This window comes from Peromyscus maniculatus, chromosome 16, assembly GCF_049852395.1.
Source record: "Peromyscus maniculatus bairdii isolate BWxNUB_F1_BW_parent chromosome 16, HU_Pman_BW_mat_3.1, whole genome shotgun sequence".
Lineage (NCBI taxonomy): Eukaryota > Metazoa > Chordata > Mammalia > Rodentia > Cricetidae > Peromyscus > Peromyscus maniculatus.
The window spans coordinates 22,030,558-22,055,885 of NC_134867.1; the positions used below are offsets into that span (position 1 = coordinate 22,030,558).

A 25,328-nucleotide genomic window follows, 5' to 3' on the forward strand; every position below is an offset into this window, starting at 1 on the left:
GACTGTCCATGTACTAGCGGGGGCGGGGCCGCCGAGGGCGGAGGGAGATGGCGGCGGGGGCTAGGTGAGGTGTCGGCCGTGGCGAGGGGCTCGGGCACGGGGGGTTGGGGGGGGCCGCGGAGCGATGGGCCGCGCCGGCGGCCGCCGGGGCGGATAAGAACCCCCCGTCGCGCCGCGGCGGTGGGCCGGAGGGCGGAGACGGCGCCCGGGCGCCCCGGGACTATGACGGGGCTGTACGAGCTGGTGTGGCGGGTGCTGCACGCGCTGCTCTGCCTGCACCGCACGCTCGCCTCCTGGCTCCGCGTTCGCTTCGGCACCTGGAACTGGCTCTGGCGGCGCTGCGGCCGCGCCGCCTCCGCCGCGGTCCTAGCGCCGCTCGGCTTCACGCTCCGCAAGCCCCCGGCCGGCGGCAGGCACCGGCGTCCGCCCCGGCACCCTCGCGGGCCCGCGGGGCCGGCCGCCACCCACCCCCGGCTGCGCTGGCGCGCGGACGGCCGGTCTCTGCAGAAGCTGCCGGTGCACATGGGCCTGGTGGTCACCGAGGAGGAGCAGGAGCCCAGCTTCTCGGACATCGCGAGCCTCGTGGTGTGGTGCATGGCGGTGGGGATCTCCTACATTAGCGTCTACGACCACCAAGGTGAGGACGGGTCCCCCCGGGGGGAAGGGGAAGTGGGGGTGGCAGGGACGCTTTCCGAGTCCCAGGACTACACGTCTGATTGACTGGTTGGCTCCCGGTCGCCTTGCGAGGGCGCCGCCCTCCAGGCCCTGCGAGTTTAGGCGGCTCTGGGCCCTCAAGTCTCAATCACAGGGCCGGCGCTTTCGAGGAAGGGAGATGAGTTTTATTGGACGTTGACCAAGTCTTTGGATTTGGTTGTGTATTTTTTAACACTTAAAAAAATACTTACTGTATTCCGTTGAGGTAGATGGTATCTATTTGGCTTTGCTTCACGAAAGAGGGAGCCGACATCCAAACATTCAAAACCATAAACTGATTTGCCCAAGGTCACCAAAGTAGTAATGGGGAAATCATTGTAACCAGTCTGTGCGTTCTTCAAAGTGTCTCTTGAAAGGGGTTCAGTGCATTCATCTTAAGTACAACTGGGCAGTGGAGGACTTATACATGAGCTGTATTGTAGGTTTTCCAGATGAGCTCTTGGAGTTAGATGGCATTTGAATTGAGTTTTTGAAAAGCATGATTTAGATAGGCCCAGAACACGACGCTGCTCCGCTCTCTCAAAGCCTGTGATCATTTATCCTCAGTGGCCAGTAATACTGCAGTTGTCTTCTGTAAGTTCTGATCGAGGCAAGGAATTTCACCATAGCCCTGTTAAGTACAAAATTCAACACTTCACTTCATGGCAGCAAGTCTAAAGCACTCTGCCAGATGTATTCCTCGGAACCTTGCCTTCCTCTTGTGTGCTCTCAGGCCGGCGGCGGCGAGAAAGGCACACACTAGGTGGTGGATGACGTTTGGGGAGTAGAGTTACTGCTAGAAAGGAGAGAAATTCTGAACAGAGGAACTTGAGAGTTGGTGGAGAGGAGATGAAACTTGAGCAGGGCATTGAAGAATAGGGGAGAGAGTGAGTGGAGGCTCCCAAATGTCAGGCTTGGGTTGCAGTCAATCCTTAAGTGCAGTGGTATTTCCTTGAGGATGTGGTGATAAGGATGAGTTAGGAGGGTTGATATTCAGGAAAGAAAAACGACGGTTTTATTCTTGGTTCAATAAATTGCCTGCATGCTCTAGAGAAGCCCCTTGAGTTTTACCTTTCAATCTCTATCAGCTAGATATTTAAGTGCAGGGTTTGGCTAGGGTAAGTGGTAATCACTGACTGCTTTATCATCGTTCTCCTAGCTGCTACCAAGGAGTTTTGTTCCATGGGAGCCAGCCACCTGAGATGATGATGTGCCCTATAGGGTAAAGCTTAATATATCCAGAGACTGACAGTACAGAACTTGCTAAAGACTCAAGAGACCAGCAGAAGTCAGGAGACTGTTAGGTCACACAGTCCTTGCCTAAACCAGTGCAGTCAGTAGTGTGGGATATAATTTGGCAATAAAAAAATGGAAATTAGAGCCGTTAAGTAATGTGCGTTGACTTATATCCGGTAGGAAGGGTAAGCTATGCCAAGTCGTCGGACGCGACTGCGTCCAAGCAGAGATTACACTGCCCTCACACTTCCTTGTTCCTGCAATTCCTGTTAGTGCGTTTCTGATGTGACTCAGGTCCTGGGTCATATGCTCTTAGACGGAAAATGATTGGCAATGAGAAAAAGTCAACTGAACCAAGTTTTGACGAGAACCGAGCAGAGATGGAAGGAACGATTTTACTGAATGGGCTTCAAGGATTCTGTGTGCTCCTATAAAAGCATTTTTAAGCGATAATTTCATAGTTTGAATAAGAGGTCTTCAGTTTACTTATCTGGCTTTTGACTGATTCGTTCATTCAGCAAGCCATAGTTGGGTATATATAATTACCATGCCTTTCCAGGCATGAGCATGCAGGAGTAAATGAAAACAAAACCTGAGATTTTAGTGAAAGTCTGGCATCCTCTGTTAATGTGTTAGAAAATAGATAGTTTTAGAAGCATAATAAGGAAAAATAAGACAGGGCAGAGGAGAGGGTGGCTGAAAGGCAATGATGAAGGAAGAGAGAGTTTTAAATTGGGTGACCAAGTTTGACCATGTCAAACTTTTGGATAGATAAAGATATTTAAACTTCACTCTCTTTCCTCCAGTATGCTTCTATTTAAGCTTGTTTCTGTATACTTAGAAAAATTTATGTGTATTGACATATACATAAATGCTACATTCACTGATACCTGCCTTGCTGTAGAGGTCTGAAAATGAAGAAGTAAGTGTAAGAAGTGGTATAACATTCAAGGAGAGATGCCTGCTGTACATAATGCAGGCTGATAAATAAATCACAAATGACAGCTGAGTGTGAAAGACTTCAGGGAGAGAAAGGGGGAAATTCCCTTAGACGTGCTGTTCCCACCATGGGGCTCTGGGAAGAGGGAAAATGACATTTGCATTGGAACTAGCAAAAGCAGATAGGACTTGAGCACTCTCCTGCCCCTGTGTGTGAGCTGGAAATGCCACCTCTTCGGTAAGCTTTTGATAAGATTTCGCTTAAACAGTAGCTGGAGCCTTGGGAACAGTGAATGGAACAGGTAAGTTTCCTGAGCAGAATGTCGGAGAAGAAGGTAAGCTGAATGCTTAGGCAGCTGTTTTGCTTATGTGGTTTTGTAGAACTCTGTCCCAGAATTCAGTGTTTTAAAATAGTTATGTGTCCACTCAGTTGAGTTGTGCCGTTTCCTTGGGGTCACTTACGCGGCTTGCAGTCAGGTAACTGGCAGGGGCGCAAAGGCTGTCCTTGTGTGTCACCTGTTGGTGCCTGGTTTGTAATGGCTGGATAGAGAGGAGATAGTTGTCTGTCGACTTATGGATCCCACATGGCTACCCTGGGCTTCCTTATTTAATCGAGGCCTCAGAATTATCAGAGTGCCTCCAGACCAGGTGTTCCCAGAGGCACACCTAAGCGGCAAGGCTTTAGGGCCTGGCTTAAGCAATCAGTCACACATCTGTCTTGAGTGAAGGAAGTGGATTTGACCTCTCCTCGGTGGGGAAAATGGCCTGTGCCTCAAGATGGAGCGGAGGGGAGTTGATAGCAGCCACCTTGGAGACAAGCTTATTGATTAATTTCCCCCTCTTCTACATGTCTTCAACCTCAAGTCTGTGTTTAATAACATCCATTCTGATCATGATGGGTTTTAGATGGTTGTTAGTCCTTGGACTAAAATACCCGTAGATATTTACATACTTTGAAGTGTCTTTTCCTGTGAACTGATGGTCTTGCTTGCTTGCTTTTGTAGAGAGAGGCAGGGCCTTGGTAGGCTGGCCTTCAACTTAAGGTTCTCTTGTTTCAGTTTCTCTAGTGCTGGGGTTACAGGCAGGCTTGTGTCCGAACCTGGCTTGTTTTGATTTGATTTGATTTTATTTTTAATATAATGAGCGCTTCCTTTGCTGCCCAAATCTGTGGACTTAGATGATTGGGTGTTAGCCTCCCTAAGGCTGGGACTGTAGGTTCACCCCATAGCCACAACAAAACACATTTTGAAGATGCTTTATATATATTAATTTTTGGTGGTTCTGGGGATCAAACTCTGGGCCTTTGGCAAGTTGAGCACTGTAGCACTGAGCTACTCAGTTAAGGCCTTGTACTTTTTTTTATTATACTTGTAAACTTTTTTTGATTATGATTAATTTCTGCTGTATTCATTTATTGGTAATTGAAGTTTTCTTTGATTATTCAGGAATTTTTCAGCTCACAGTTCTCATAAGGAGAATTGACTTTTGTCTACATGGTTATGATTTAGGAAATGATTATGATAGGGATTGTGTTAAAAACTGTTTCTTAATGTATTTGGTGTAACAGTCTTGGGGCTGTTATGCTTTCTTGTGTACACTTGAAGTACACAGTGCTCCACATTGTCTGGATGGGTACTGTTCTCATTGCCCAATTGTGTTGGTACCATGCTTATTGTGGGGTTGTTGGGAAAAGCTTGAGAAGGAGTCCTTGCAATGTTTATAGGAAATACTGATTCCTCACATTTAATGATCAGCTGAATTAAGGTAGTCCAACCTGGGCATCTCTATTTTTATCAAGCCACTTGTATGGCACTTCTGCACACTGGAGTTTGACCTTAACATAGAGCAAAAGCTTCTCTGGTACTTGCCTTATGTAAGATTAATCATGGGCTGGAGCTGGAGCTGAGTGGATATAGTACTGAGGTTCTACATGTACACATACACACACACACACACACACACACACACACACACACACACACATGCACACACTTCATCTTTCGCATTGTTCATGTGTAATGATAATTTGGCGGTAGTTTTTTTTTTTTTTATTATAAATTGAAATGAGTCAGCAAGATATTTTCTGTATGACATCCAGTGACCAGACATCAAAAATACTTTCTTTCTGCTTCTATCCCTTTACTTGTAACTCTGTTGTGTGCAGTAGTTTGGGGTAATGATTTCTCACACTCGCCCTGATGGGATCTGCCATTCCAGCCTTCTCAGCCTACTTCTCATAGTGTCTGGACTTTTATCACACCGTGTTTAGGTTTCTTTCTGTCACCTCTTTTTCTCTTTTTTGAGAGCCTGGAGTGCTCACTTTCTTCTTCTGTTTTTGGTTTTTCAATACAGGGTTTCACTGTGTAGCCACAGCTGTCCTGGAACTCACTCTAGACTGACTGGCCTTGGACTCAACCTGCCTCTTCCTTCCGAGTGCTGGCATTAAAGGCATGCACCACCACCACCACCCAGCTCACTCTAGCTCTGATTGTTTTGAGTCTACCCTTACCTCCGGCTTGTGTCTCTTGCCACATCACCTCCTGTTAGTCCGTCTTGCTTGTCTTACTCTGTTCCTCGATCTCCTTAGAACGTTGGGTACCTCTAAAAATAATTCTCTTTTCTCAGTGTGTGTCCGCACTTGACGTTTATAAAGCAGAAGCTCCATGGATGTCATCTCTACTTTTCCTTTTTGTTTCTTTCAGGGTATGGCCGGGTGTTAAATGCCTGCCATCGTTAGGCAGTACACATTCTTTGACTCCAGAGAGGGAGGGCTGTGATTCCCTTACACAAGCATAAGGAACTGAGTTGCAGCTTTTGTTTCCCAAGAGTGAAACCTAGAATCCAGGAAAGTAAACTTAAGTCTGTTCTAGTTTGACCTATGACATAGATACTAGCAGGAGGTATATAACTCTTTTTTTAAAAAGTATTTATTTATTTGTATTTTATGTGCATTTTATGTGTATTTGCCTGCATGTATGTCTGTGTGAGGGTGTCAGATCCCCTGGAACTGGAGTTACAGTTGTGAGCTGCCATGTGGGTGCTGGGAATTGAACCCTGCTCCTCTAGAAGAGCAGCCAGTGCTCTTAACCCCTGAGCCATTTAGTCAGCCCCGGTATAACTCTTAATAATGATTGTTCTCCTTATGTTGAATTACAGAGGTGTCAGATGTATTGAAAGTCCAAATACATGCATGATTGTATTTGATGTCCTGAACAGTGTTCTGTTCCCTTGTTTAGAAACTCATAGAAGAGAACCTGTATCCCTGCTCTTCACTCTTTCCTGGAATTCTGCATTTATCTCACCATCCTGAGATGTCCTAGTCTCGTTTTTCTTGCAAAGGACTCTACCAAAATCCTATCTGCTTTTTTTTTTTTTTTTTTTTTTTTTGAGACAGGGTTTCTCTGTGTAATTTTTCTTGTTCCTATCCTGGATCTCTCTCTGTAGACCAGGCTGGCCTAGAACTCACAGAGATCTGCCTGGCTCTGCCTCCCAAGTGCTGGGATCAAAGGCGTGGCGCCACCACCGTCCAGTCTATCATGGATTCTTAGAGCAGCCCCGCCTCCTTGGGTAGGCTCTTTGAGTTATTTCTTCCCTGTCTTGCTTTGAGAGGTTCTGTTCTGCTTTGTCTTTGGATGTGAGGAATAATTTTTGTTCTCAGTCCTCTTCTATTAAACCATAGTGCTAGATCTATGAATTAAGCCTTTGAAGAAAAGGTTTATTATTTTTAATTAGTATGTGTACTCCTTAAGTGGAGGTGTTCTTGGAGGCCAGGAGAGGGCATTAGACCCCTGAAGGCAGAGGAACAGGCAGCTGTGAGCTGCCTTGTATTGGTGCTGGAAAGGGCACTTGGGTCCTCTGCAGCGGCAGGACATGCTTTTACTACTGAGCTATCCATCCCTTCAGCCCCATCTATTCAATCTTAATAGTAACAATTTTTGTTGTTGTTAAATTCTTGAAGAAAATATTGAGCTGTTTGGTATGGAGGTGTGTGTGTCACAGCACATTCATGGAGGTCAGAGAACAGCCTGCAGGAGTTGATTCTCTTCTTCCTCCATGGGAGGCCCTGGGGGATTGAACTCAGGACTCTGGGCTCAAAGACAAGTGCCTCTCTGGCTGGACCATCCCGCTATTCCCTTTGTTCAATTCTTACTGTGTGGTGCATGCTATACAAAAATTCCATAGTTCTAAAAGATTTCCAACTCAAGAAACAGAGAATCAAAAAGCCAAGGTACATATCCCCTAAGGAACCAGGTCTAGAATTTGAACCACATTTTATTTAAAAGCTTTTGTTCTTAGAACTGTTAGGTTATTGTTATCATTTAGAGAACAGACAGTAGTCACTTTATGGACTGACTATATTATATCATCTTCAGGTCCTGGTATCATGGCACTGACATACAGGTGATAGAAACCTCCTGAGAAGCATTTAAGGCAGGTAGTTTTCCTTATCTCATCTAAATGGTCACCCTAGCTATTGGACACATGTTTAATTACTGCACTTTAACTATGGAGCACATGAACCATTTGTCAGATAAGCAGAGCTATGAAGGCATGCATTCTTGTTTTCAGAACATGCAACTTTAGCTGGAGGTGTTGCTGGGGGGTGGGGTGGGGGAGTTCTTGCCTCATGTGTGTGAAGCCCTGTGCTCAGTCCCCGATGTTGATGAAAGACCCACAAATTAAATCAAATCAAATGTGCAGCTGGGACTGAGAAAGTCTGTGTGTCTTCTTCAACTTACATACTTGTGTTGGGGGCCATAGAGCCATTACAGGAAGCTGTCAGTGCCTGTTGGTTTCCTTGCTACAGTATGTTAATGTTCTAGCATAATTGTTGATCTGGGAGGTGTCCCGAGGCTCTCCATTAAAATAAAATAGTTTAATGACTTACCAGGGTTTGTGTTTATGACTGTGGCAGTCACGTAAAATTTTAGTTTGTTTTTTTCTTCATTTAAAATAATTGTACTACTAAGTACATGTTTTCTTCTCCTAAGACTCCCCTCCAGTAGCGTGATAGTTGTGTGTTACAGAGGTTAAATGAAGGTAGCCAACAGGTAATTTACTTAGGTCTCTAGTTGATAAAAAATTGCATTCAAATGGAGGGCATTGTACATAAGGAAATAGTGCTTGAATTGCATAGCTTGGAGGAGTGGATAGCTAGGAAGACTGTTTTAGTGTTGAGTTTCTTTGTCCTGAGAATCCTTTTTGCTAGATGTTTCTTAAAGGGTCTGCTTCTACAGAAGGAACAACTGTAAAAATTTTCTGTTCACTGTCTCTTTTAAACGTCATTTTATAGGTTTGATTATACATTTCACATGAGTTTTGAAAGAACCTTTAGGAAGTATAGGCAAGATTTGTTGAAAGAGTACTTGTTTAAATTTGTTGTTCCCTGATTCTCTTCATTTGGTAAGGTGCTTATGTTGTGGCTTATTGCTTAGTGTTCACATGCTTGGGCGTATGGGTGGGCTGAATTTTGAGACCTGAACATGATCCTGGAATGTCATTGATGTCTCAGAGCAGAGATTTTAGAAGACCCCAAAGGAGCCTGAGAACTGTGTGTAAATGGGTAGATTGGTGGACTGAATTCTGTTTGAAATGTTTCTGTGGCGCCATGATTACTTGGATTTCTCGATGCACATCTGTATCTACTGTGTCTCATGCCTGGCTTCTTTTGTTTCCCTTTAAATGTGAGCTGTATGCAGGTCTGCCTTTCACCTCCGCATGGCCATGAACAGCTGGGTAAATGGAATGTGGGCAACTGAGTGCTGTCTCAGGTGATTGTCAGCTTGTCAGCATCGCTGTGTGTTGACATGCAGTTTGTACCTCTAGCCCCCATTGCTTCATAACTTCAGATTCTGTGTCTCCAATATTACATGTCCAAAACATTGCTCTTGAATACTCCCCCACCCCCCCCAAATCTGCCGTCTCATATTTTTCTCCATCAACTGAATATTTTCTTCCATTTTGTTGAAGTTGTAGTCTGCCATCAGGCTTTTAGTCTCTTATGGAGTATGTCTGAAATGTCCCACTTATATTGGTGTTATCTGCCCCGCCCAGATTTCAGGGGCCATCATCTTTCACTTGTGTTACTATACTAGCCCCCAATTAGTCTTTATTTAGATTCTGGCCCCTCTACAATTCATTCTTCACCTACCAGCAATGTAATTTTCTGTGGCAGCATGGGTTGAGGTTAAATACAGGGCCTGTGAATACTCTACCACTGAGCCAAGTTTTTAGCTCTTAGTTATTCTGAGAAAGCATCTCACTCTAGCTCAGGCTAACTTTGGACTCACTATGTCGCCTAAGTTGGCCTTGAACTCAAGATCTTTCTGCATTCCAGTCCTAATGTTATAGGTAGGTGTACACAACCTTACCTGGCTGTGATCTATTTTATTTTTAAATAACATCATTCAGACTCTGAATAAAACCCTCTAGTAGATCCCTACAGTACTTGGAATGCTAAATTCACTACCAGGAGTAATGGACCTCCTTATGTTGAGTTCTTTTCAATGTCTCTAGTCTCACATAATATTCCTGTTCCAGTTTTATCTCTGTTGCTGTAATAAAGCATTCTGACCAAAAGCAGCTCAGGGGAGGAAAGAGTTTATTTGGCTTATACTTACAGTTCACAGTCCACCCTGGGAAGTCTGGGCAGAGCACTGCTTGGTGGCTCTGTCACAGCTCATGCTTAGCTACCTTCTTAGGACCCAGGACCACTGCTTAGGGAATGGTGTCAGCCGCAGTATCTATTAACAATCAAGACAGTCTCCCACAGCCATGTCCACAGGTCAGTCTCATCCGGTGACCCCTCAGTTGAGACTTTTCAAGTGACTCTTGGCTGTGTCAACATGATAATTAAGTCAGCTGGGACAGTCCCTCTTTCCACTTTCCTGTTACTGCTCAGAGTGGTATTCTTCTTTCCTTAAGAAGATGAACTCTGGCCGGGCGTTGGTGGCGCACGCCTTTAATCCCAGCACTTGGGAGGCAGAGCCAGGCGGATCTCCGTGAGTTCGAGGCCAGCCTGGGCTACCAAGTAAGATCCAGGAAAGGCGCAAAGCTACACAGAGAAACCCTGTCTCGAAAAACCAAAAAAAAAAAAAGAAGATGAACTCTGAATGCTGAGAGAATATACATCAGAGCTATCTCTGTGATAGCCGTCAGCTGAGGAAATCCTGATTTATTGGTTGGTTGATGTGTGGTGCTGGAATTTGAACCCAGGGCCGTAGAGCATGCTAGGCAAGTGCTCTACCTCTGAACTACATTATCCAGTCCCAGAAATACCAGCTTCCCTACTTTGAGATCTGAATAAAATCAGCCAAAACATTTTTGGTAAAATACCAGGATTGAGATATTCATGAGCCGGGAGCAAGGAAGGATGCATTTTGTATCAGTGACAGAGCAGCACAGAAGAGCTGCTTCCCGCATGTTCCAGGAGTGCTGTGTGCACACACGCACCAGGGGCACATCCAAAAGCAGAGCGGGTGTGTTTGGATGGGTGAGGGGAGGAATGTTCCAGTGTGTCATGGTGGAAGGTCAGGGAACATTTTTAATACCACAGTTACAAAGTTTCTTAGAATATAAAAAGACACGCATTTGGCTCCCAAAGTTCATAGTTCATTTTACCAAGAAACACACACACACACACAGTCACCTGTTTTTTTTCTGAGATGCAGCTTTCCTAGCATAAAATTTTATTCTTTCATGGAAATTAGAGGTGTGTGTATGTGCCTTGTGTACATGTATGTGTGTTTTCAAAGATTACTCTTTCACTAATCTTTTCTGTTTGTGATAACTTTCTTTTGGGAGATCAAGCCTTTGTTGTAAGATAGTTATAGATTAACAGAAACAGAAATTCCTTTTGTCATTACAGAACTTCCGTTTGAGTCCTAGGTGACCCTGCAAGAACACTTAGTTAGACTTCCTTTGGGAACATCAGCTCCCCAATAATGACACAGAGACTTATTATTAATTATGAAAGCTTGGCCTTAGCTTAGGCTTGTTCCCAACTAGCTCTCTCTCTCTCTCTCTCTCTCTCTTTTTTTTAATCTGGAGCTGAGGACCGAACTCAAGGCCTTGCGCTTGCTAGGCAAGCACTCTACCACTGAGCTAAATCCCCAATCCCCCAACTAGCTCTTAGAAATTGACCTGTTTTTTTTTTTAATCTATGTTCTGCCACGTGGCTTTTTACCTTTTCTTCATTCTGTATGTCTGACTCCCTCTGTGTCTTGCTGGCATCTCTCATGTGCCTGAATTCATCCTGAGTTCCTCTCTCTGCCTGGAAGTCCTGCCTCTTTTCTCCTGCCTAGCTATTGGCCATTCATTCAGCTCTTTAGTAAACCAGTCACAACAACACATCTTCACACAGTGTAAACAAATATCTCACAACAGATACTTGTTTGCCCTGTGAACCTTCTCAAGCCTTTAAAAAACTACGGAAAAATAATTAATTACTTCTGTGGCTGTTATAATTCTCTGTTGCTGTGATAATACTGTGTGACAGACATACTTCCTTCAGCAAGACCACACCTCTGAAGTGTCCTCAAACAGTGCCACCAGTTGAGGACCATGTGTTCAAATACATGAGCCTGTGTGGGACATTCTCATTCAAAACACCACATGCTATATTCTAGGTTTTTCAAAAGTTAATACTTGTTGGCTTTCGAGACAGCCCAGCAGCTAAATGGGATTGCTGTTACACCTGGCAACCCGAGTTGCCACTCCAGAACTATTTCAGTGTGGAAAACATCTCCACCACGTTGTCTTCCAACTTGCCTAAACATGGCAGGTGCACCCCTCCATCAAGCACACACAGCACCAGGGATAATGGATACTGAATGAGTAGTAATTTAGACCTAGATTTCAGATCAAATCCTTCCACACCCAGGGACAACTGTGTGACCACCCTGAATCTACCTATTTCCTCTTCATTAAAGGACAGGAGAAGTTTTCTCTTTCTCTCTCTCTCTTTGGCTGTTGTTGTCATCTTGCTGTGTAACTCAGGCTGGTCTTGAATTCTCAGTCCTGTGCCATAACTTCCTAAATGCTGGGATTATAGTCATGCACTGGTTAAAATAAGTGGTTAAATTATAGTACTATATTCTGCTTTCTCAAAATTGTATTTTCAGATGGGTTTTCCTTAAATTGGTTAAATCCAAATGGTTATGAATGCTCACCCTCTTTTTCATTCCAACATTCTTCGATCAGTCAGTTTAGGTTGTAGAAGGCAAATAGGGAGGATTATGAAATGAGAAAAAAATTTCCATGTATTCTGTGCTATTACTTGAGAAATTATGTGAGTCAAGGCCAGCCTTCTGTCTTACTGCCTTTCTTGTGTATTATGTGGTGCATGTGTAGACTTTGATTGCCAAAGAGAATTGTCAGCTAGTAATACTCATATATTTTGTGGATGGAATGAAGCCATAGAGTGTGATCAGCTATGGGGGTCAGCTGTGCAGCACTAGGAATTAATTTTCCTCATAACCTGTTTCATGTAAGCCTTGGACAGAAGCTATATAGTTTATATTTCAGCGGTTCTCTGCCCAGCTTAGCCTAGAGCAAGGCTCTCTCTTTCTGTGAGTCTGGATCGACCATTCTGCCTTGTAAATTCTGCATGCAATCAGGAAGTGTCTGCGTGTATTGTGAGAGGTTCCTGGAAAGTAATCTTTCCATTCATGCCCCTTCAGGCATTGTTAGTTGGCACTTCGTGCACTGATAATTCAATTTATTAAGTAAACATTGAACTCCTGTTATATGGAAGGAGACTTGGGGGAAAGAGATGAACAAACTAGAAATTCACAGGAAAGAATACATGGTGGAGGTGGTTGGTTAAGTTAATGCTACTTTAAAAAGTGTGATAATAAGTTTATTAAGGGATTTGAACACAGTCCTTGTTAATTGGGCGAAGAATGGGACACTGGGAAGGTCTCAGGAAGAAAATGACACTTTAGCTGCCCTGTAAAGAATTGGAAGAATTGAAGTTCATTCATGTAAAGGGTAGAGTTGGGGTGACTACATCTGTTTGCGGAGCCTAAAGTAGTCCCAGTTTTGTTGATTATAGAGCTGCAAAGAAATAGGTTGATTTCTTTCCTAAACATGTATTATTTCTACCATTTGCTGTGGAAGCATAGACAGCAGTGTTTATGTTGAGTGGTTTACTGCACTGTGGAACCATTGAAGACACTGAAGTTGGAGCGTGCCAAGATGCACCCAAAGCTGAGTAATTTGGTAACCTAGGGAAACATTCTGGAAGGGGCAGGGAAACTTGCTGGAAGGTACTTGTCATAAAGAAGGCTGCATGACGGGGAACTACAGTGGTAGTGGACAGACAGAATGAGGGTGTAGAAACCGTGGCTATAGCGGAGCCTGAGATCTTAGCTTCCTGGTGGGCATGAAGGTGGAAATGCTGCAGAGTGAAGAGGATGGCTGGGTGACTGGGCAGGTCACGCTGCCTTTAGAAAGAGAACCGCTAGCTTTCCCACTCACCTCATCCGTTTATAGTTCTCACTCTGCCTCTTTTCCTCCATTCCTTATCCCCAAATGCATAAAACTTACTTTTACAACACATCCTCTCCTGCTTTGAGATGAAGTCTCGGCCTCAAGTCATAGCCCAGGCTGTTCTGAAATTTAGGATATAGCCCAGGCTGGCCTCAAACCCACAGTGATCACGCTTGTTAGCTTCCTTAAGTGCTGGGATTACAGATGGGAGCTACTGTGCCCTCCCGCCCTCCCCCAACTTGTTCTGAGAACACCACCACCCCCCATCCCTGGCTGGCCTCAAACTCACAGAGATCTGCCTCTCTCTACCTTCTGAGTGCTGGGATTAAAAGTGTGCACCACCACTGTCAAGTCTTCTCCCTTCTCACATTTACTTGTTACAGAACTTGGAGGTAAAAGTTGGTTGGAATAAACTGGATGTGTTAGGAACAAAACAATCATGTTAATGTAAAGGTATTCATGCTGTTTTGTTCAGCATGAATACCTTTATATGATCTTTATAGAGATTCCTCATTATTTTATTAGGCTTCTTGGCATACTTTCAATATGCACCCTAAATTTTGCCATCTTCATTTTATCCTTGTTCTGCCCCCTGGTGGATTTAAGGATTTCTGAGTGACTAAACTCGAGGAGAAGCCTGTGGGCGGTGAGAGAGGGCGGAGGAATTCTCTCCATTTGGGGAGATAAGAGGGCTGGTCTGGACTTCATCCTAGTAGATATTGAGACTCTTATAATATTTGAATGTTGATATTAGATATTTATCTGGTCTTTGAAGTGGCACGGATATTTTTGTATTATAAATATGAGGTTTTTGACTTGTACTTAATGGCATCTGGAGCTGTCCTTGCTTAAGTTTGCCTGTTTTTAAAGAGGATTTCCTTTACTTGTAATCCCATGGAGTGTGCAAGTGTGAATGCAGATGCTCACAGAGTCCAGAAGAAGACATAGGCTCCCTTGGAGCTAGAGTTGCAGATGATTGAGCTGTCCGATACGGGAGCTGGGAACGAACTCGGGTTGCTGCAAGAGTAGTCTGTACTCTTCACTGCTGAGCCACCTCCCAAGACCCTGCGCACTCTTTGGTAGAGTTTGGCAGTTCCTTCGGGTTGTCCTCTGACATTCTCATGCATAACTGTGGCAGGCATGTGTGGGCTCATGCCCCGTGGCGGGCAGACAGGCAGGCATTCCCACCCAAATAAATAAGTTAATTTTTTAAAGAAAATGTGATTTTCTGCTACCTAGTATAAAAGCCATGGGATTGTCATCATTCCCCTCTTAATGTCATATTCTCTATACTAAGTTGTTTATAGTAGTCTTTAAACTGAATTATGTGTGGGGTCCTGTAGTAGTCTGTTGCTTGTCTATACATTACTTGTAAATTGTTGGATACCTGTTGGGCAAGCAGTATGAAATAAAAATTCAGAGTCTCATCTCACTCTTTTTCTCCTAACATTTGCATCAGCAGCCTTTGTGTGTATTTTGCACATTCCAGACTCCACTTTGTCTTAAGCATTTTCCCCATCTAATGACCTCTCTCTAGGGATCTTTTTAATTTCCTAGATTGTTTAGCTCAAATCTTGCTTTGAAACATTGCTTCACTCTGTCTGTCTGTCTTGTCTGTCTGTCTGTCTGTCTGTCTTGTCTGTCTGTCTTATCTATCTATCTATCTATTTATCTATCTATCATCTATCTACCTATCCATCCATCCATCCATCCATCCATCCATCCATCCATCCATCCATCCATCCATCCATCCATCCATCGTATGTGTGTGGGGCAGTGAATGTGTGCCAAGGCATATGTGTGGAGGTCAGAGGCAACTGTGGGAATTGACTCTTTCCATCATGTGGCTTTTGGAATTGAACTCACAGCAAGCCCACTTTGCCCACTGTTGAGACATTCTGTGGGCTTCCAAGTTTTGCTTCTAGTAAGCCTTCTTCCATTGGAAGACATTGCTTTTTATTACTGCTTGTCTTAGTTGTGAAGAGACACCATGACCATTACAACTCTTATAAAGAGGGAAGCATGGTGGCGTGCAGGCAGACATGCTACTAGAGAGGCAGCTGAGAGTCCTACATCTGGGTAGACAGGCAGCAGGAAGGCAAGTGAGCCACTGACTGGGCTTGGCTTGAGCCTCTGAAACCTCAAAGCCCACCCCAGTGACACACTTCTTCTGACAAGGCCACACCTGCTCCAACCAGGGCACATGCCCTAATCCTTTCAAATAATGCCTCTCCCTCTGAGCCTATGGGGGCCGTTTTCATTCACATCACCACACTACTGTTATGTGGGTGAGTCCAGTTTGCTATTTGCATGCAGCTGATCCTTTCCTTTCTCTTCCCATCTCCTCCCCTTCTCCTCACCTCCTCCTCTTCTTTTTAAGTTAGATCATTAGATGGGTGCTACATAGTTTCCTTCTTTTTTTTCTCTAAGGGATGTGGTGGTCACTAGCCTTAACTTTTGTGCATGATTAGAAGATCAAAAAACATTGTATTTTTGTACTTGGATTTAAATTTTCTAAGTTTTGTGTGGTTCTGCTGCTTCCTCTGGATCCTTGACTGCCTTGGTTTCATGAGGGAGGAGGGAGCAGAAGCAGGAAACTGGTTTCAGATGGCTGTGGATATGACGGAGATAGCCCTCTGGGAGATGACTTTGGCAAATCAGCTCAGCTTTATTCCAGAATATAGAGAATATGTAGGATTGGGAAGCCTGGGGACAAACCCTAATTTGCATTAAGTGGCAGGCTCCTATCATAAGGCTGAGTTAGTCCTACAGCAAAGCTCCTAGTTCAAGTCTTAGTTACCAGGTGTGCAGCAGGAGGAAAGAAAGACTTCCAGCGGGGGAACTGTGCCAAGGGTCATGATAGAGATAAACCAGGCATCCAGGCTTAGAGACAGCTTTCAGAGGTCAGGTCTCTGTGCTTAGGGAGATCTCCAGATAAAGGCAGGTAGAGAGAGAGCAGGAAGTCTCACTGCAGCGGGGGAGGGAGAAATCCTCCATGTTACCCAGCTTAGAGAAAGCTGCCAGCCTATGGCAGCCTCCTTATTAACCTCTGACCAGCAGGGCCTCCCAACAGTTTTGCTCTTATTTTATTCTTTACTTTGTGCATAATTTATACTGCTTTCTCTTATTATAAAACAAATCAAATTGAGGCAGTAGCATTTCATGTATATAGTAAATCTGTAGAGAAAAGAAGTTAGATTGGGAGTCAGGAGTAAAGACATTCTTATTCTTAGACCAGCCCTTTCAGGACACTGGATTTCAGTTTCTTAGATGTAAATAAAAGTTTCAGGGAACGGGTCTCTTAAAATTCCTTCTTGGAGGCCAGGCAGTGGTGGCGCACGCCTTTAATCCCAGCACTCGGGAGGCAGAGCCAGGCGGATCTCTGTGAGTTCGAGGCCAGCCTGGGCTCCAGGAAAGGCGCAAAGGTACGCAGAGAAACCCTGTCTCGAAAAAACAAAAAAACAAAAAAATTCCTTCTCGGGTCTTAGCCTGTCGTATTCCCATGTTCACATTGCTTCCAAGTAGCTAAGCTGTTTCTGACTGAGCCTAAAGCCAGACTCCTTGTTAACCAGCTCTGCTGTCGTGTTTCCCTTGTAGATCTAGTTTGAGACTAGTCATTACTGCTTCATTTGAAATGGGTCCAGTTTGGGGTCTGGTATTGTATCCACAACAAACACCCACTAGTCATTGAAGAGTATCACCTAACCTGGTTGTGATCTGTTTGCTCATACTTTTCTTTTGAAGGTATTTTCAAGAGAAATAATTCCAGATTGATGGATGAAATTTTAAAACAACAGCAGGAACTTTTGGGCCTAGATTGTTCCAAATACTCACCAGAGTTTGCAAATAGTAACGACAGAGATGATCAAGGTAAGTGAGTGTGGGCAGTTGTGCACATGACCATTGGAAGAGTGTGTTTGTGTTTCAGGGCAGATTCTGTCACATTTATAATTTATTTTGCTCTGATAGTCCTTATCAGTTATCTTGCTAGAAGATAATATTCAGAAAATGATAGAATAGCAGTTGACATAGAAATGAATCCATGTTAAAGAGTTTATTTAACCACGTAGACTTTATGCCCTGTGAACAGAGAAGCCCAAGAACAGATACATTTATAATAGTAAATTTAGTGAGTGCATAAATTGATGCAGAACTGGTTTTTCTGTAGAGTGATAGAAAAGAGTAAGTCAGACTTCTGCCTTGTCAGTTTGTAGAGTCTTAACAGTTCTAAAGCAGCTTCCGGAGTCAGATCGGCTTATGCACCCACACTCCACTGAAGCATAGTTTCCTTTGTCTGAAGTTTTCTTTGATGTTACTACTAAATTGACTATGAGTGCAGATGGCATTTTTAGATAAGCAAAAATTGTAGCTAGCCTCTTGTAGAGGGTTTACTCACTACATGCAAAGCTACTTTTAGGATTTGGAGAAGGTGGTATATAAAAATAGGCACCACTGTGACCTGGGGTGCATGGCCCCTCTCAGAGAGCATAGCAGGTGTGTTTGGATACCGACACTGAAGGGTTTGACTGGTTCCTGCTCATCACAGTTGTATCTTTATTTTGGTCTGAACTTGCTTCATAAAACTGATGTTTAAGTAAATATGGAAGAGTGTGTTCTAAATATTGTCTTGTCTGTTTTTTCTCTAGTTTTAAATTGCCCTTCAGCAGTGAAGGTGCTGTCCCCAGAAGATGGAAAAGCGGATATTGTGAGAGCTGCCCAGGACTTTTGCCAGTTAGTGGCTCAGCAGCAGAGGAGACCCACAGATTTGGATGTAGATCTGCTAGACGGCTTACTTAGTAAGTCAGGAAGGTTTCCCATTGTGTCTCCCAGAGACACAGAGCAAAGAGAATATTTCGGGTCTTCTCATTCTATACAATCTGATTTACCTGGCCTGCTGGCTCACGCCTTTAATCCCAGCATTCAGGAGGCAGAGGCAGACAGATCTTTGTGGTCCAGGCTAGCTAGCCAGGGCTAAATAGTGAGACACCGTTTTGCGGGGAGGCTTTTATTGCTGTACCCCTTACAGTTCTGACAGTTAATGACCCACATGTGAAAGTGATTTCACACTATGGAACTTATCCTGGTACTTAAGATGAAGATTTAGTAAGATGCTTTGAGTATGTGTGTGGGCACCTGGGCAGCCGTCGGGATAGCTGTCTGGAAGTGCTTCTCTTCTCCGCAGAGTGAGTGTGAGTAGTCACCAGGCTTGCTGGCAGGCACCTTGCCCCACTCACCATCTTGCTGGGTCAAGGAGGGGTTTTTGAGGAACTTTCTCTTTAATGTGTCATCCTGGGAGACGGGTTTCAGTGTGCTGTCACTCTTTTCTGTCCCTCCGCCACTGCTTGTCCCTTTTGAGTCTACAGCCTTTTACCCATGCCTCCGTTTTGTGTTCACTCTGTTTGCTATGCAGAGAAACCATTGTGTGTGCTGTATGTCACTAAACTACAGCACTACATGTAAGTGCGTGTACACACACACACACACACACACACACACACACACACACACACACACACACACACACACACACACACCCCTCCACCTCACCATACTGCTGGTGAAAGTCTTTGGTTAGTTTTTTCGCTTTGGAGTCCCTTTAGGAACCTTTTGCTCTACTAGCATTATCTTTAACATTAAAAAAAAGACAATCTTTCTAACAAATTAATGTTCACTGATGGCTTCTGTAACCATGTGATGATATGAAGGCACTGATATTTCATTCATTACCATAGAATGTTACTTTCCTTACGTACTAATCATGCATTTGCTGCCTCAGTTTTCCACTTAGCTCTTGATTCTGGTCTTCTGCCCTAACTTGCTACCTCCTTTTGTTGACTGCTCACCTCTTCCTTTCTGTCACTGGTTAACTGTTTGGGCTCAGGGAGGTGCAGACATTGTAGGACGGTTTCATCAGAGTTACTGAGATAGTGGCCATTTCTTGGACACTTGAAGCCCAATTAGAGAGGAATTTGTGGATATGTCCTAAATGGTAGCCTGGGGTGGCCTGTAGATGGCCTTCAGGCAGCACGTTGGGGAGTTACTGAAGTGGTGAGCCAAGGGGCTGCAGGGCTTGTTAATTTATAATGAAAATGTTTACAGACTTCAAAAAATTATTTCTTTTTTATTTTATTATTTTTTGAGATTACTATTTCCCCCTCTCCTTTCCTCTCTCTAGATCCTCCGTGTTATCCCTCCACACTCTCTTTTAAATTCATGGGGTTTTGCATCAATTGTTGTTATACATACCCCTCCCTCCCACTGTTGTTACAACGCCCCTCTCCTCAGCATGACCTGCTCAGCTTGGACTGTTATTTACATGCATGTTCTCAGGGCTGACCGTTGGTACTGGGTAAGCAGTCGGTGTGCTTATTCCCGGGGAGACCGTCTCTCCTCTCAGCGGTCCTTCTTGGCTGTAGTTCTTTGTGCAGGCTTGAGCTCATCGGCTCCCCCTGTGCACTTCAGCATGTCTGTTGTCTGTTGTTTGGCTCCTGATCGGGCAGGTGTATTGTTGAGACTGTGTGGATGTAGCTCCTCACATTATTAGAGACACTCTCAACATGTGCTCTCGTCCTTTGCTCTTACACTCTTTGGTGCAGGTTTAAACTTCACTAACCGATAGGATATTACCAAGCGCTCTGAACACCACCACTCCCTTTTCTATTAATCTGTGTTTTGCCACATGGCCTTGGTGTTACCCGCCTGCTGGTGTCTTGTTCTTTGGGCGGCTGGGTGGCATCTGCCTCGACTCCTCCCTTCTTTCTCCCTGTATTCCATTTGACTTTCCCGCCTAGCTACATTCTGCCTGGCTATAGGCCAAATCAACTTTATTTATCAACCAATGAAAGCAACACATATTCACAGCATACAGAAAGACCGTCCCCCAGCACACCCACACAAAGACAGGCATGCAGGTGGTCACAGCGGTATTATCAAAAACTACAACAAAATGTCTAGCAGCTGGTGAGTGGAGCAAATGAGTTATATCTACAGAACATACTACCACCCAACAAAAGACTAAAGAGTAATGAAGTACTAATGCATTAAACTTAAACAAACCTCAAAGGTCTTAGCTTATTGGGTGTGGGAGCCCACAGAGGTTTCTCTTTAAGGCTGCTTGAGCTCTAGGGAACACTGAAACATTTATATTGCCTAGCTAGGAATTGGTCTTTCAGGTTCCTTAGCTATAAAATACGGGCATGGATTGAAAGGAGGTAGATACTATTCTTTTTTCTTTTCTTTTTGTTTTTGTTTGAGATAGGTTCCTTAGCTATAAAATATGGGCATGGATTGAAAGGAGGTAGATACTATTCTTTCTTCTTTTCTTTTTGTTTTTGTTTGAGATAGGGTGTCACTGTGTAGACCAGGCTGGACTCAAACTCACAGAGATCCATCTGCCTTTACCTCCCGAACATTCTTCTGTCTTTTTTTTTAAGATGTGTTTTTATTAAAGTTTTTTTTTTTTGTTAAAGTTTATCAAGCATTCAGATAAGGCTTCAGATAAGAGAACAGACAAGGAAGCCTAAGAAACCACCTAATTGGTAGATTTTTGCCCTTGTCATGTTGGTGTATAAATGGTACATGTCAATTTGTGTCTTTATTCCCAAGGTTCACATGGTTTCCCCGATCCTGACTTAGTGTTGAAGTTCGGTCCTGTGGACAGCACATTAGGCTTTCTTCCCTGGCAAATCAGATTGACTGAGATCATGTAAGTAACTGAATGTGTATGGTCTTCTTCTTTGATCCAGCACTGTGCTAGATCTAATGGCAATACCTCAGCCTTCTCTCAGGAGCTTAAGTCTGAGGGCACAGTAAAGGCTGGGATTGTGCAGATGTTTGATCTTGACATTAGTTATCTTAGGGGATTGAGAATGAGCATTATCTGAGTGCTGGAGTTGTTGTTCCAAAGGAAAAGTAGGAGTCCACTGAGGCCTATGGTAGTGATAGAAGTTCTGTACTGTAGTAACGGTAGGAAGCATAGTGAGTGGGAGGGAAGCAAAGAGAAGCTAGGATGTTTAAAGATGCGGGGAGCTGGCCCAGTGGAGTGGCAGTGTGAGTGAAAGAGGAGGTCCAGGGCTTGCTTCCGAGTCTGCATGGTTTTAATAACAAAATGAGTAGACTGGGAGTGGGAACAGGTTGAACCTGGAAGTAGTACAGGAATGGTGACTTTGGAAGGCTTATTTAGCTGTTATGGCTAGAGTTGGGTTGGAGAAGAGATAAAATAAAAAGACAATTGAAGGGGCCATACCTATGATTTTGGGGTAAGTATAATGAAGGGAATGAAATTGTTTACAAAGAACAGGGTTTGTAGACTCTTCCTAAAATGGCCAGGAAATAAATACCTTAGTTAAGTCTTTCAGGTCATGAAGTATCTTTTTCTACTTAACTAAAATTTGCCCAACTTAGCAAGTACAGCTAAATAATCACAGATAACACATGAACAAATAGGTATGACTGTTATTTATAAAAATAAACTGTTAACTTGGGGAGAAGGAACAGGAGGTCAAGGCCAGCCTGGGCTACATAGTGAGTTCTGGACAAGTCTGAGCTACCAAGTGAAACCTTGTCTAACAAACAAACAAAACACATAAGCAAACGACGACGTCTGTTATTTGTTGACCTCTGATTTAGAATAAAAAAGAGGTGGTTTTGTTTTGTTTTGTTGTTTTAATTTTATTTTTCTTAGACATGGTTTCTCTGTAGTCCTGGCTGTCCTGGAACTCACTCTGCAGACCAGGCTGACCTTGGAACTCACCGAGATCCGCCTGCCTCTGGAGTGCTGGGATTAAAGGCACGTGTCACATGCCCATTTAATGTGTTACTTTTTAAAGTGGGGATTTTAGTGTAGAGTTGAGGATTAAATAGCTCAGGTAACAGACACCAAGCACATGACAGGTTGTACATTGTACCTGTGTCTACACGTTTGTCCCAGTGCGCATACTTTGTTGAATTTTGTCTGCATTTTTGTTTCCTCCAGCAGACTAAGCATCATGATGTCAGCTAAGGCATCACAGTCCTAAACTAAGCACACTAAGAGGCGTTCGCAGTCTCTGAGACACTGAGGGTAGTGCCCAGAGTGCTGAAGACCGGGAGATAGGGCCGTCGATAGAACGTGCAGGGAGACAGGGATGCTGGAGGGTTTGCTCGTTTGTTCGTTTCCATCTATTTATTTTACATCCCGGCCTCAGCCTCCCTCAACAAGGGAAGGTTGGAGTTTTAAGGGGGACAAAAAGCAAATTTTAGGAAGAATACCATTAAGTATTGTTTGAATAGAGATGCTAAGACAAGGTTGGCAGCAGACATTATTTTCATTTGATGTTAAGATTAGAAGGGTGTTGGCCGCTTCTTCAAAATTCCTGACAGATGGAGGAAAGACAGAGAACCATAGGGTCAGGCAGGAGCTCTTTTGTTGTAGGGCGGTGTGTGCGTGTGCGTGTGTGTGTGCGTGTGTGCGTGCGTGCGTGCGTGCGTGCGTGCGTGCGTGCGTGCGTGCGTGTTTTGAATGTGACTGGAACTCTAAAGATTGTGGCTTTTGTAACCTGACTCTGTGTTTGGCCCTTACTGTTTTGAATTTCCAAACCTCATTATTAAGCCGTTTAAAGTTGAGGGCTTTTTCATGTCAGTTTTTGAAAATTGTGTAACGTATTTAAAGGAACCCTCGTTGTGTGTTCATACTGCCTCTCTCCTGCTGTCTTCATGGTGTAAGGCTCCTGTAGAAGTTGGCAGCAGTGGGTTACACATTCATTTATTGCTTGCTCACTGTACTACTTACTATGTTACTATGTGCGAGTGCCTGGCTTCCACAAACTGTTGACAGTACCGACTTTACTGTGACCACGCAGAGTTCTCAAAGTGCATTTGAGTACATTATTGATACATAGATTTTTAACTTTAACATAGGTTTTTATTAATAAATTGTGGCTATTTTTGCTTGAGCTGTCTCACAGTGAGTCTGACTGAAACATTGAGCCTGTTCTGTGTATAAGTGGCCGTTTTCTGCCCCTAACTTCCTTTTGGACATCTGATCTAATTCTCCCTCCTTGTGTTCCCTTTCCAGCTCTTTGCCTTCTCACCTAAACATCAGTTATGAGGACTTTTTCTCCGCCCTTCGTCAGTATGCAGCTTGTGAACAGCGTCTGGGAAAGTAGTGGTTCCTGCTTGCATAACATGATTTCAGACTTTTGGAGAAAAGGACCCAATTGACTCTGATGTTTACAAAGTACCTATAAAACCTTGTACACACCTAGTTCATATTCCTCCTAATTTATCAACAAACACAAAAAAGTGTCTTACTTGAGAGTGAATGAGTGTGTGTGTGCGTGCGTGCGTGCACGTGTGTGTATGGAGATAAATTTATAAATGGGGCACATTGGAGAATGGAGTACACAGTTCAAGCACGTAGGGGCCATGTCTTAGGAACTGAGATTTCTGATGTAAAGGCTTCAGCTCCTGCTACTTCTCTGTTTTTGTGGGGAGTACAGGCAGTGAGTAGAGCTGGCTTAGTTGTTTGTGGTGGGAGGGGATGGTTTTTGTTCAGTCTTTATAGTGACCAAACTTTAATCTCTAAGAATAATATATTGATCTACTAGTGGAAGTATTCTCATTTTGAGGGACATTCGGAGAGTCTGGATTGTTGACATGTTGAAAGTTTGCTCACCTGCAGAGCAAAGGGAACCTCCTCAGTTTTCCGTCCATTTCATTTCATTATAGTGAGCAGTGTGACCTGAGAGTATTGCTCTGGTGTCTGAGTTGTAAACATCATTTGAAAAAAAAAAAAAAAAAAACTTACAATATTGAAGTACAGAATACAAAAAATTTAAATACTGAATTAGGCAGTCAAAAACCAAAAAAGTGAATAAATGATCATCTTAAAGATGGAAAATTTTCTAAGAGGACAGTTTTGATTTCCTTGTGTGAAGAGTACTGTGTTCTATAGTACCCAAAGCATTTATAAAGAAATGTTTCCATTAGCTTTTTATTTCAAATAAACATTTGAGAGAAGTTACCAAGGCAGCTCTTTCCCTCAAAAGTAGCCCACCCCTCCCCCGAGTGCTCCTGGGCTTTTCTTTGTCCAGTAAATCTCAGTGACAACCTTGCATATGATTAAGTAGGATGGAGGCCTGTATTACCAAAGTCTGGGGAGCATAATTTACTTGATTCTATGTTCTCTTGAATTCTAGAGAACAGCACTGGTTCTGACAGAATTGAATTCTCGATAGATGTTTAATGTTTTTCCACTGATAATCTCTGGATGGAAAGCATTCTTTATATTTGATGGACAGTTTTCAGAAAACTTCAGTCAACAAGTGTGTATGAGTCATGTACATCCAGAATAGAGCAGTTTAAATGCTAGGCCTCAGAAATCTGAAAAACAGCAAAGAATGTGGGTTTGGAAAGTATGGTCTGGGATTGCCTGTCAGAGTCTGAAGAATCCGTGTTCCAGCTTTGGATTACAAACCCCATTTATGATTTTTAAAATATACTTGAAATAAAATGATTAAAATGAATTTTGGTCCGGTGACATTACTTTGCACTTCAGTTTTTTTGTACAAAATTTTAAAGTCTTAATTTATTGCCAAAATGTTGTGTGACGCTACAGTGTATTTAAAGGTTATTAGAGAATTCCCCCTTTCTGTTCCCTGTACTGTGATCTGTGTTCCTCTGGTTTTATTCCTCCATCGGGGTTGGGGTAATTTAAGGCAGTTGAACACCTATCGTAAATGTGATAGATATAAATACAGACCTTCTGGGGTATGTGCAGCTTTAATGAATTAAATTTATTGGGCTCAAATGAAATAAGGGGATTCAAAGTTGTTAAAATGAAGTTTGCTGAATTACCCTCTGGAATAGAGCCAAAATTGCAAAGTGTTGAGTTACTACTTTTTCTTTCTTCCATAATATAACACAACAAAACAAATCTGTTGTGGCCTTAGGAAAAATTGCTTAAGGAAATTAAGGGTTTTGAATTGAAA

General features: G+C 43.4%; 1 protein-coding gene across 1 annotated transcript; it reads left to right on the forward strand.

Moving 5' to 3' along the window:
• The first annotated feature begins 117 nt into the window (after positions 1 to 117).
• Nus1 (NUS1 dehydrodolichyl diphosphate synthase subunit) lies at positions 118 to 24,863 on the forward strand. The gene is made up of 5 exons (XM_076552473.1): positions 118 to 637; positions 17,104 to 17,229; positions 18,006 to 18,155; positions 20,965 to 21,064; positions 23,414 to 24,863. The coding sequence occupies exons 1-5, from the start codon at positions 223 to 225 to the stop codon at positions 23,502 to 23,504; spliced, it is 882 nt and encodes a 293-aa protein (XP_076408588.1). The 5' UTR covers positions 118 to 222; the 3' UTR covers positions 23,505 to 24,863.
• Positions 24,864 to 25,328: the final 465 nt, after the last annotated feature.

Bases quoted from the DNA above. Each gene is read 5' to 3' on its own strand.
- Nus1 (XM_076552473.1), top strand. From the start codon at position 223: ATGACGGGGCTGTACGAGCTGGTGTGGCGGGTGCTGCACGCGCTGCTC. The intron at 638-17,103 runs GTGAGGACGGGT...TTTCTTTTGAAG, and splicing joins TAGCGTCTACGACCACCAAG to GTATTTTCAAGAGAAATAAT. The intron at 21,065-23,413 runs GTAAGTAACTGA...TTCCCTTTCCAG, and splicing joins ATCAGATTGACTGAGATCAT to CTCTTTGCCTTCTCACCTAA.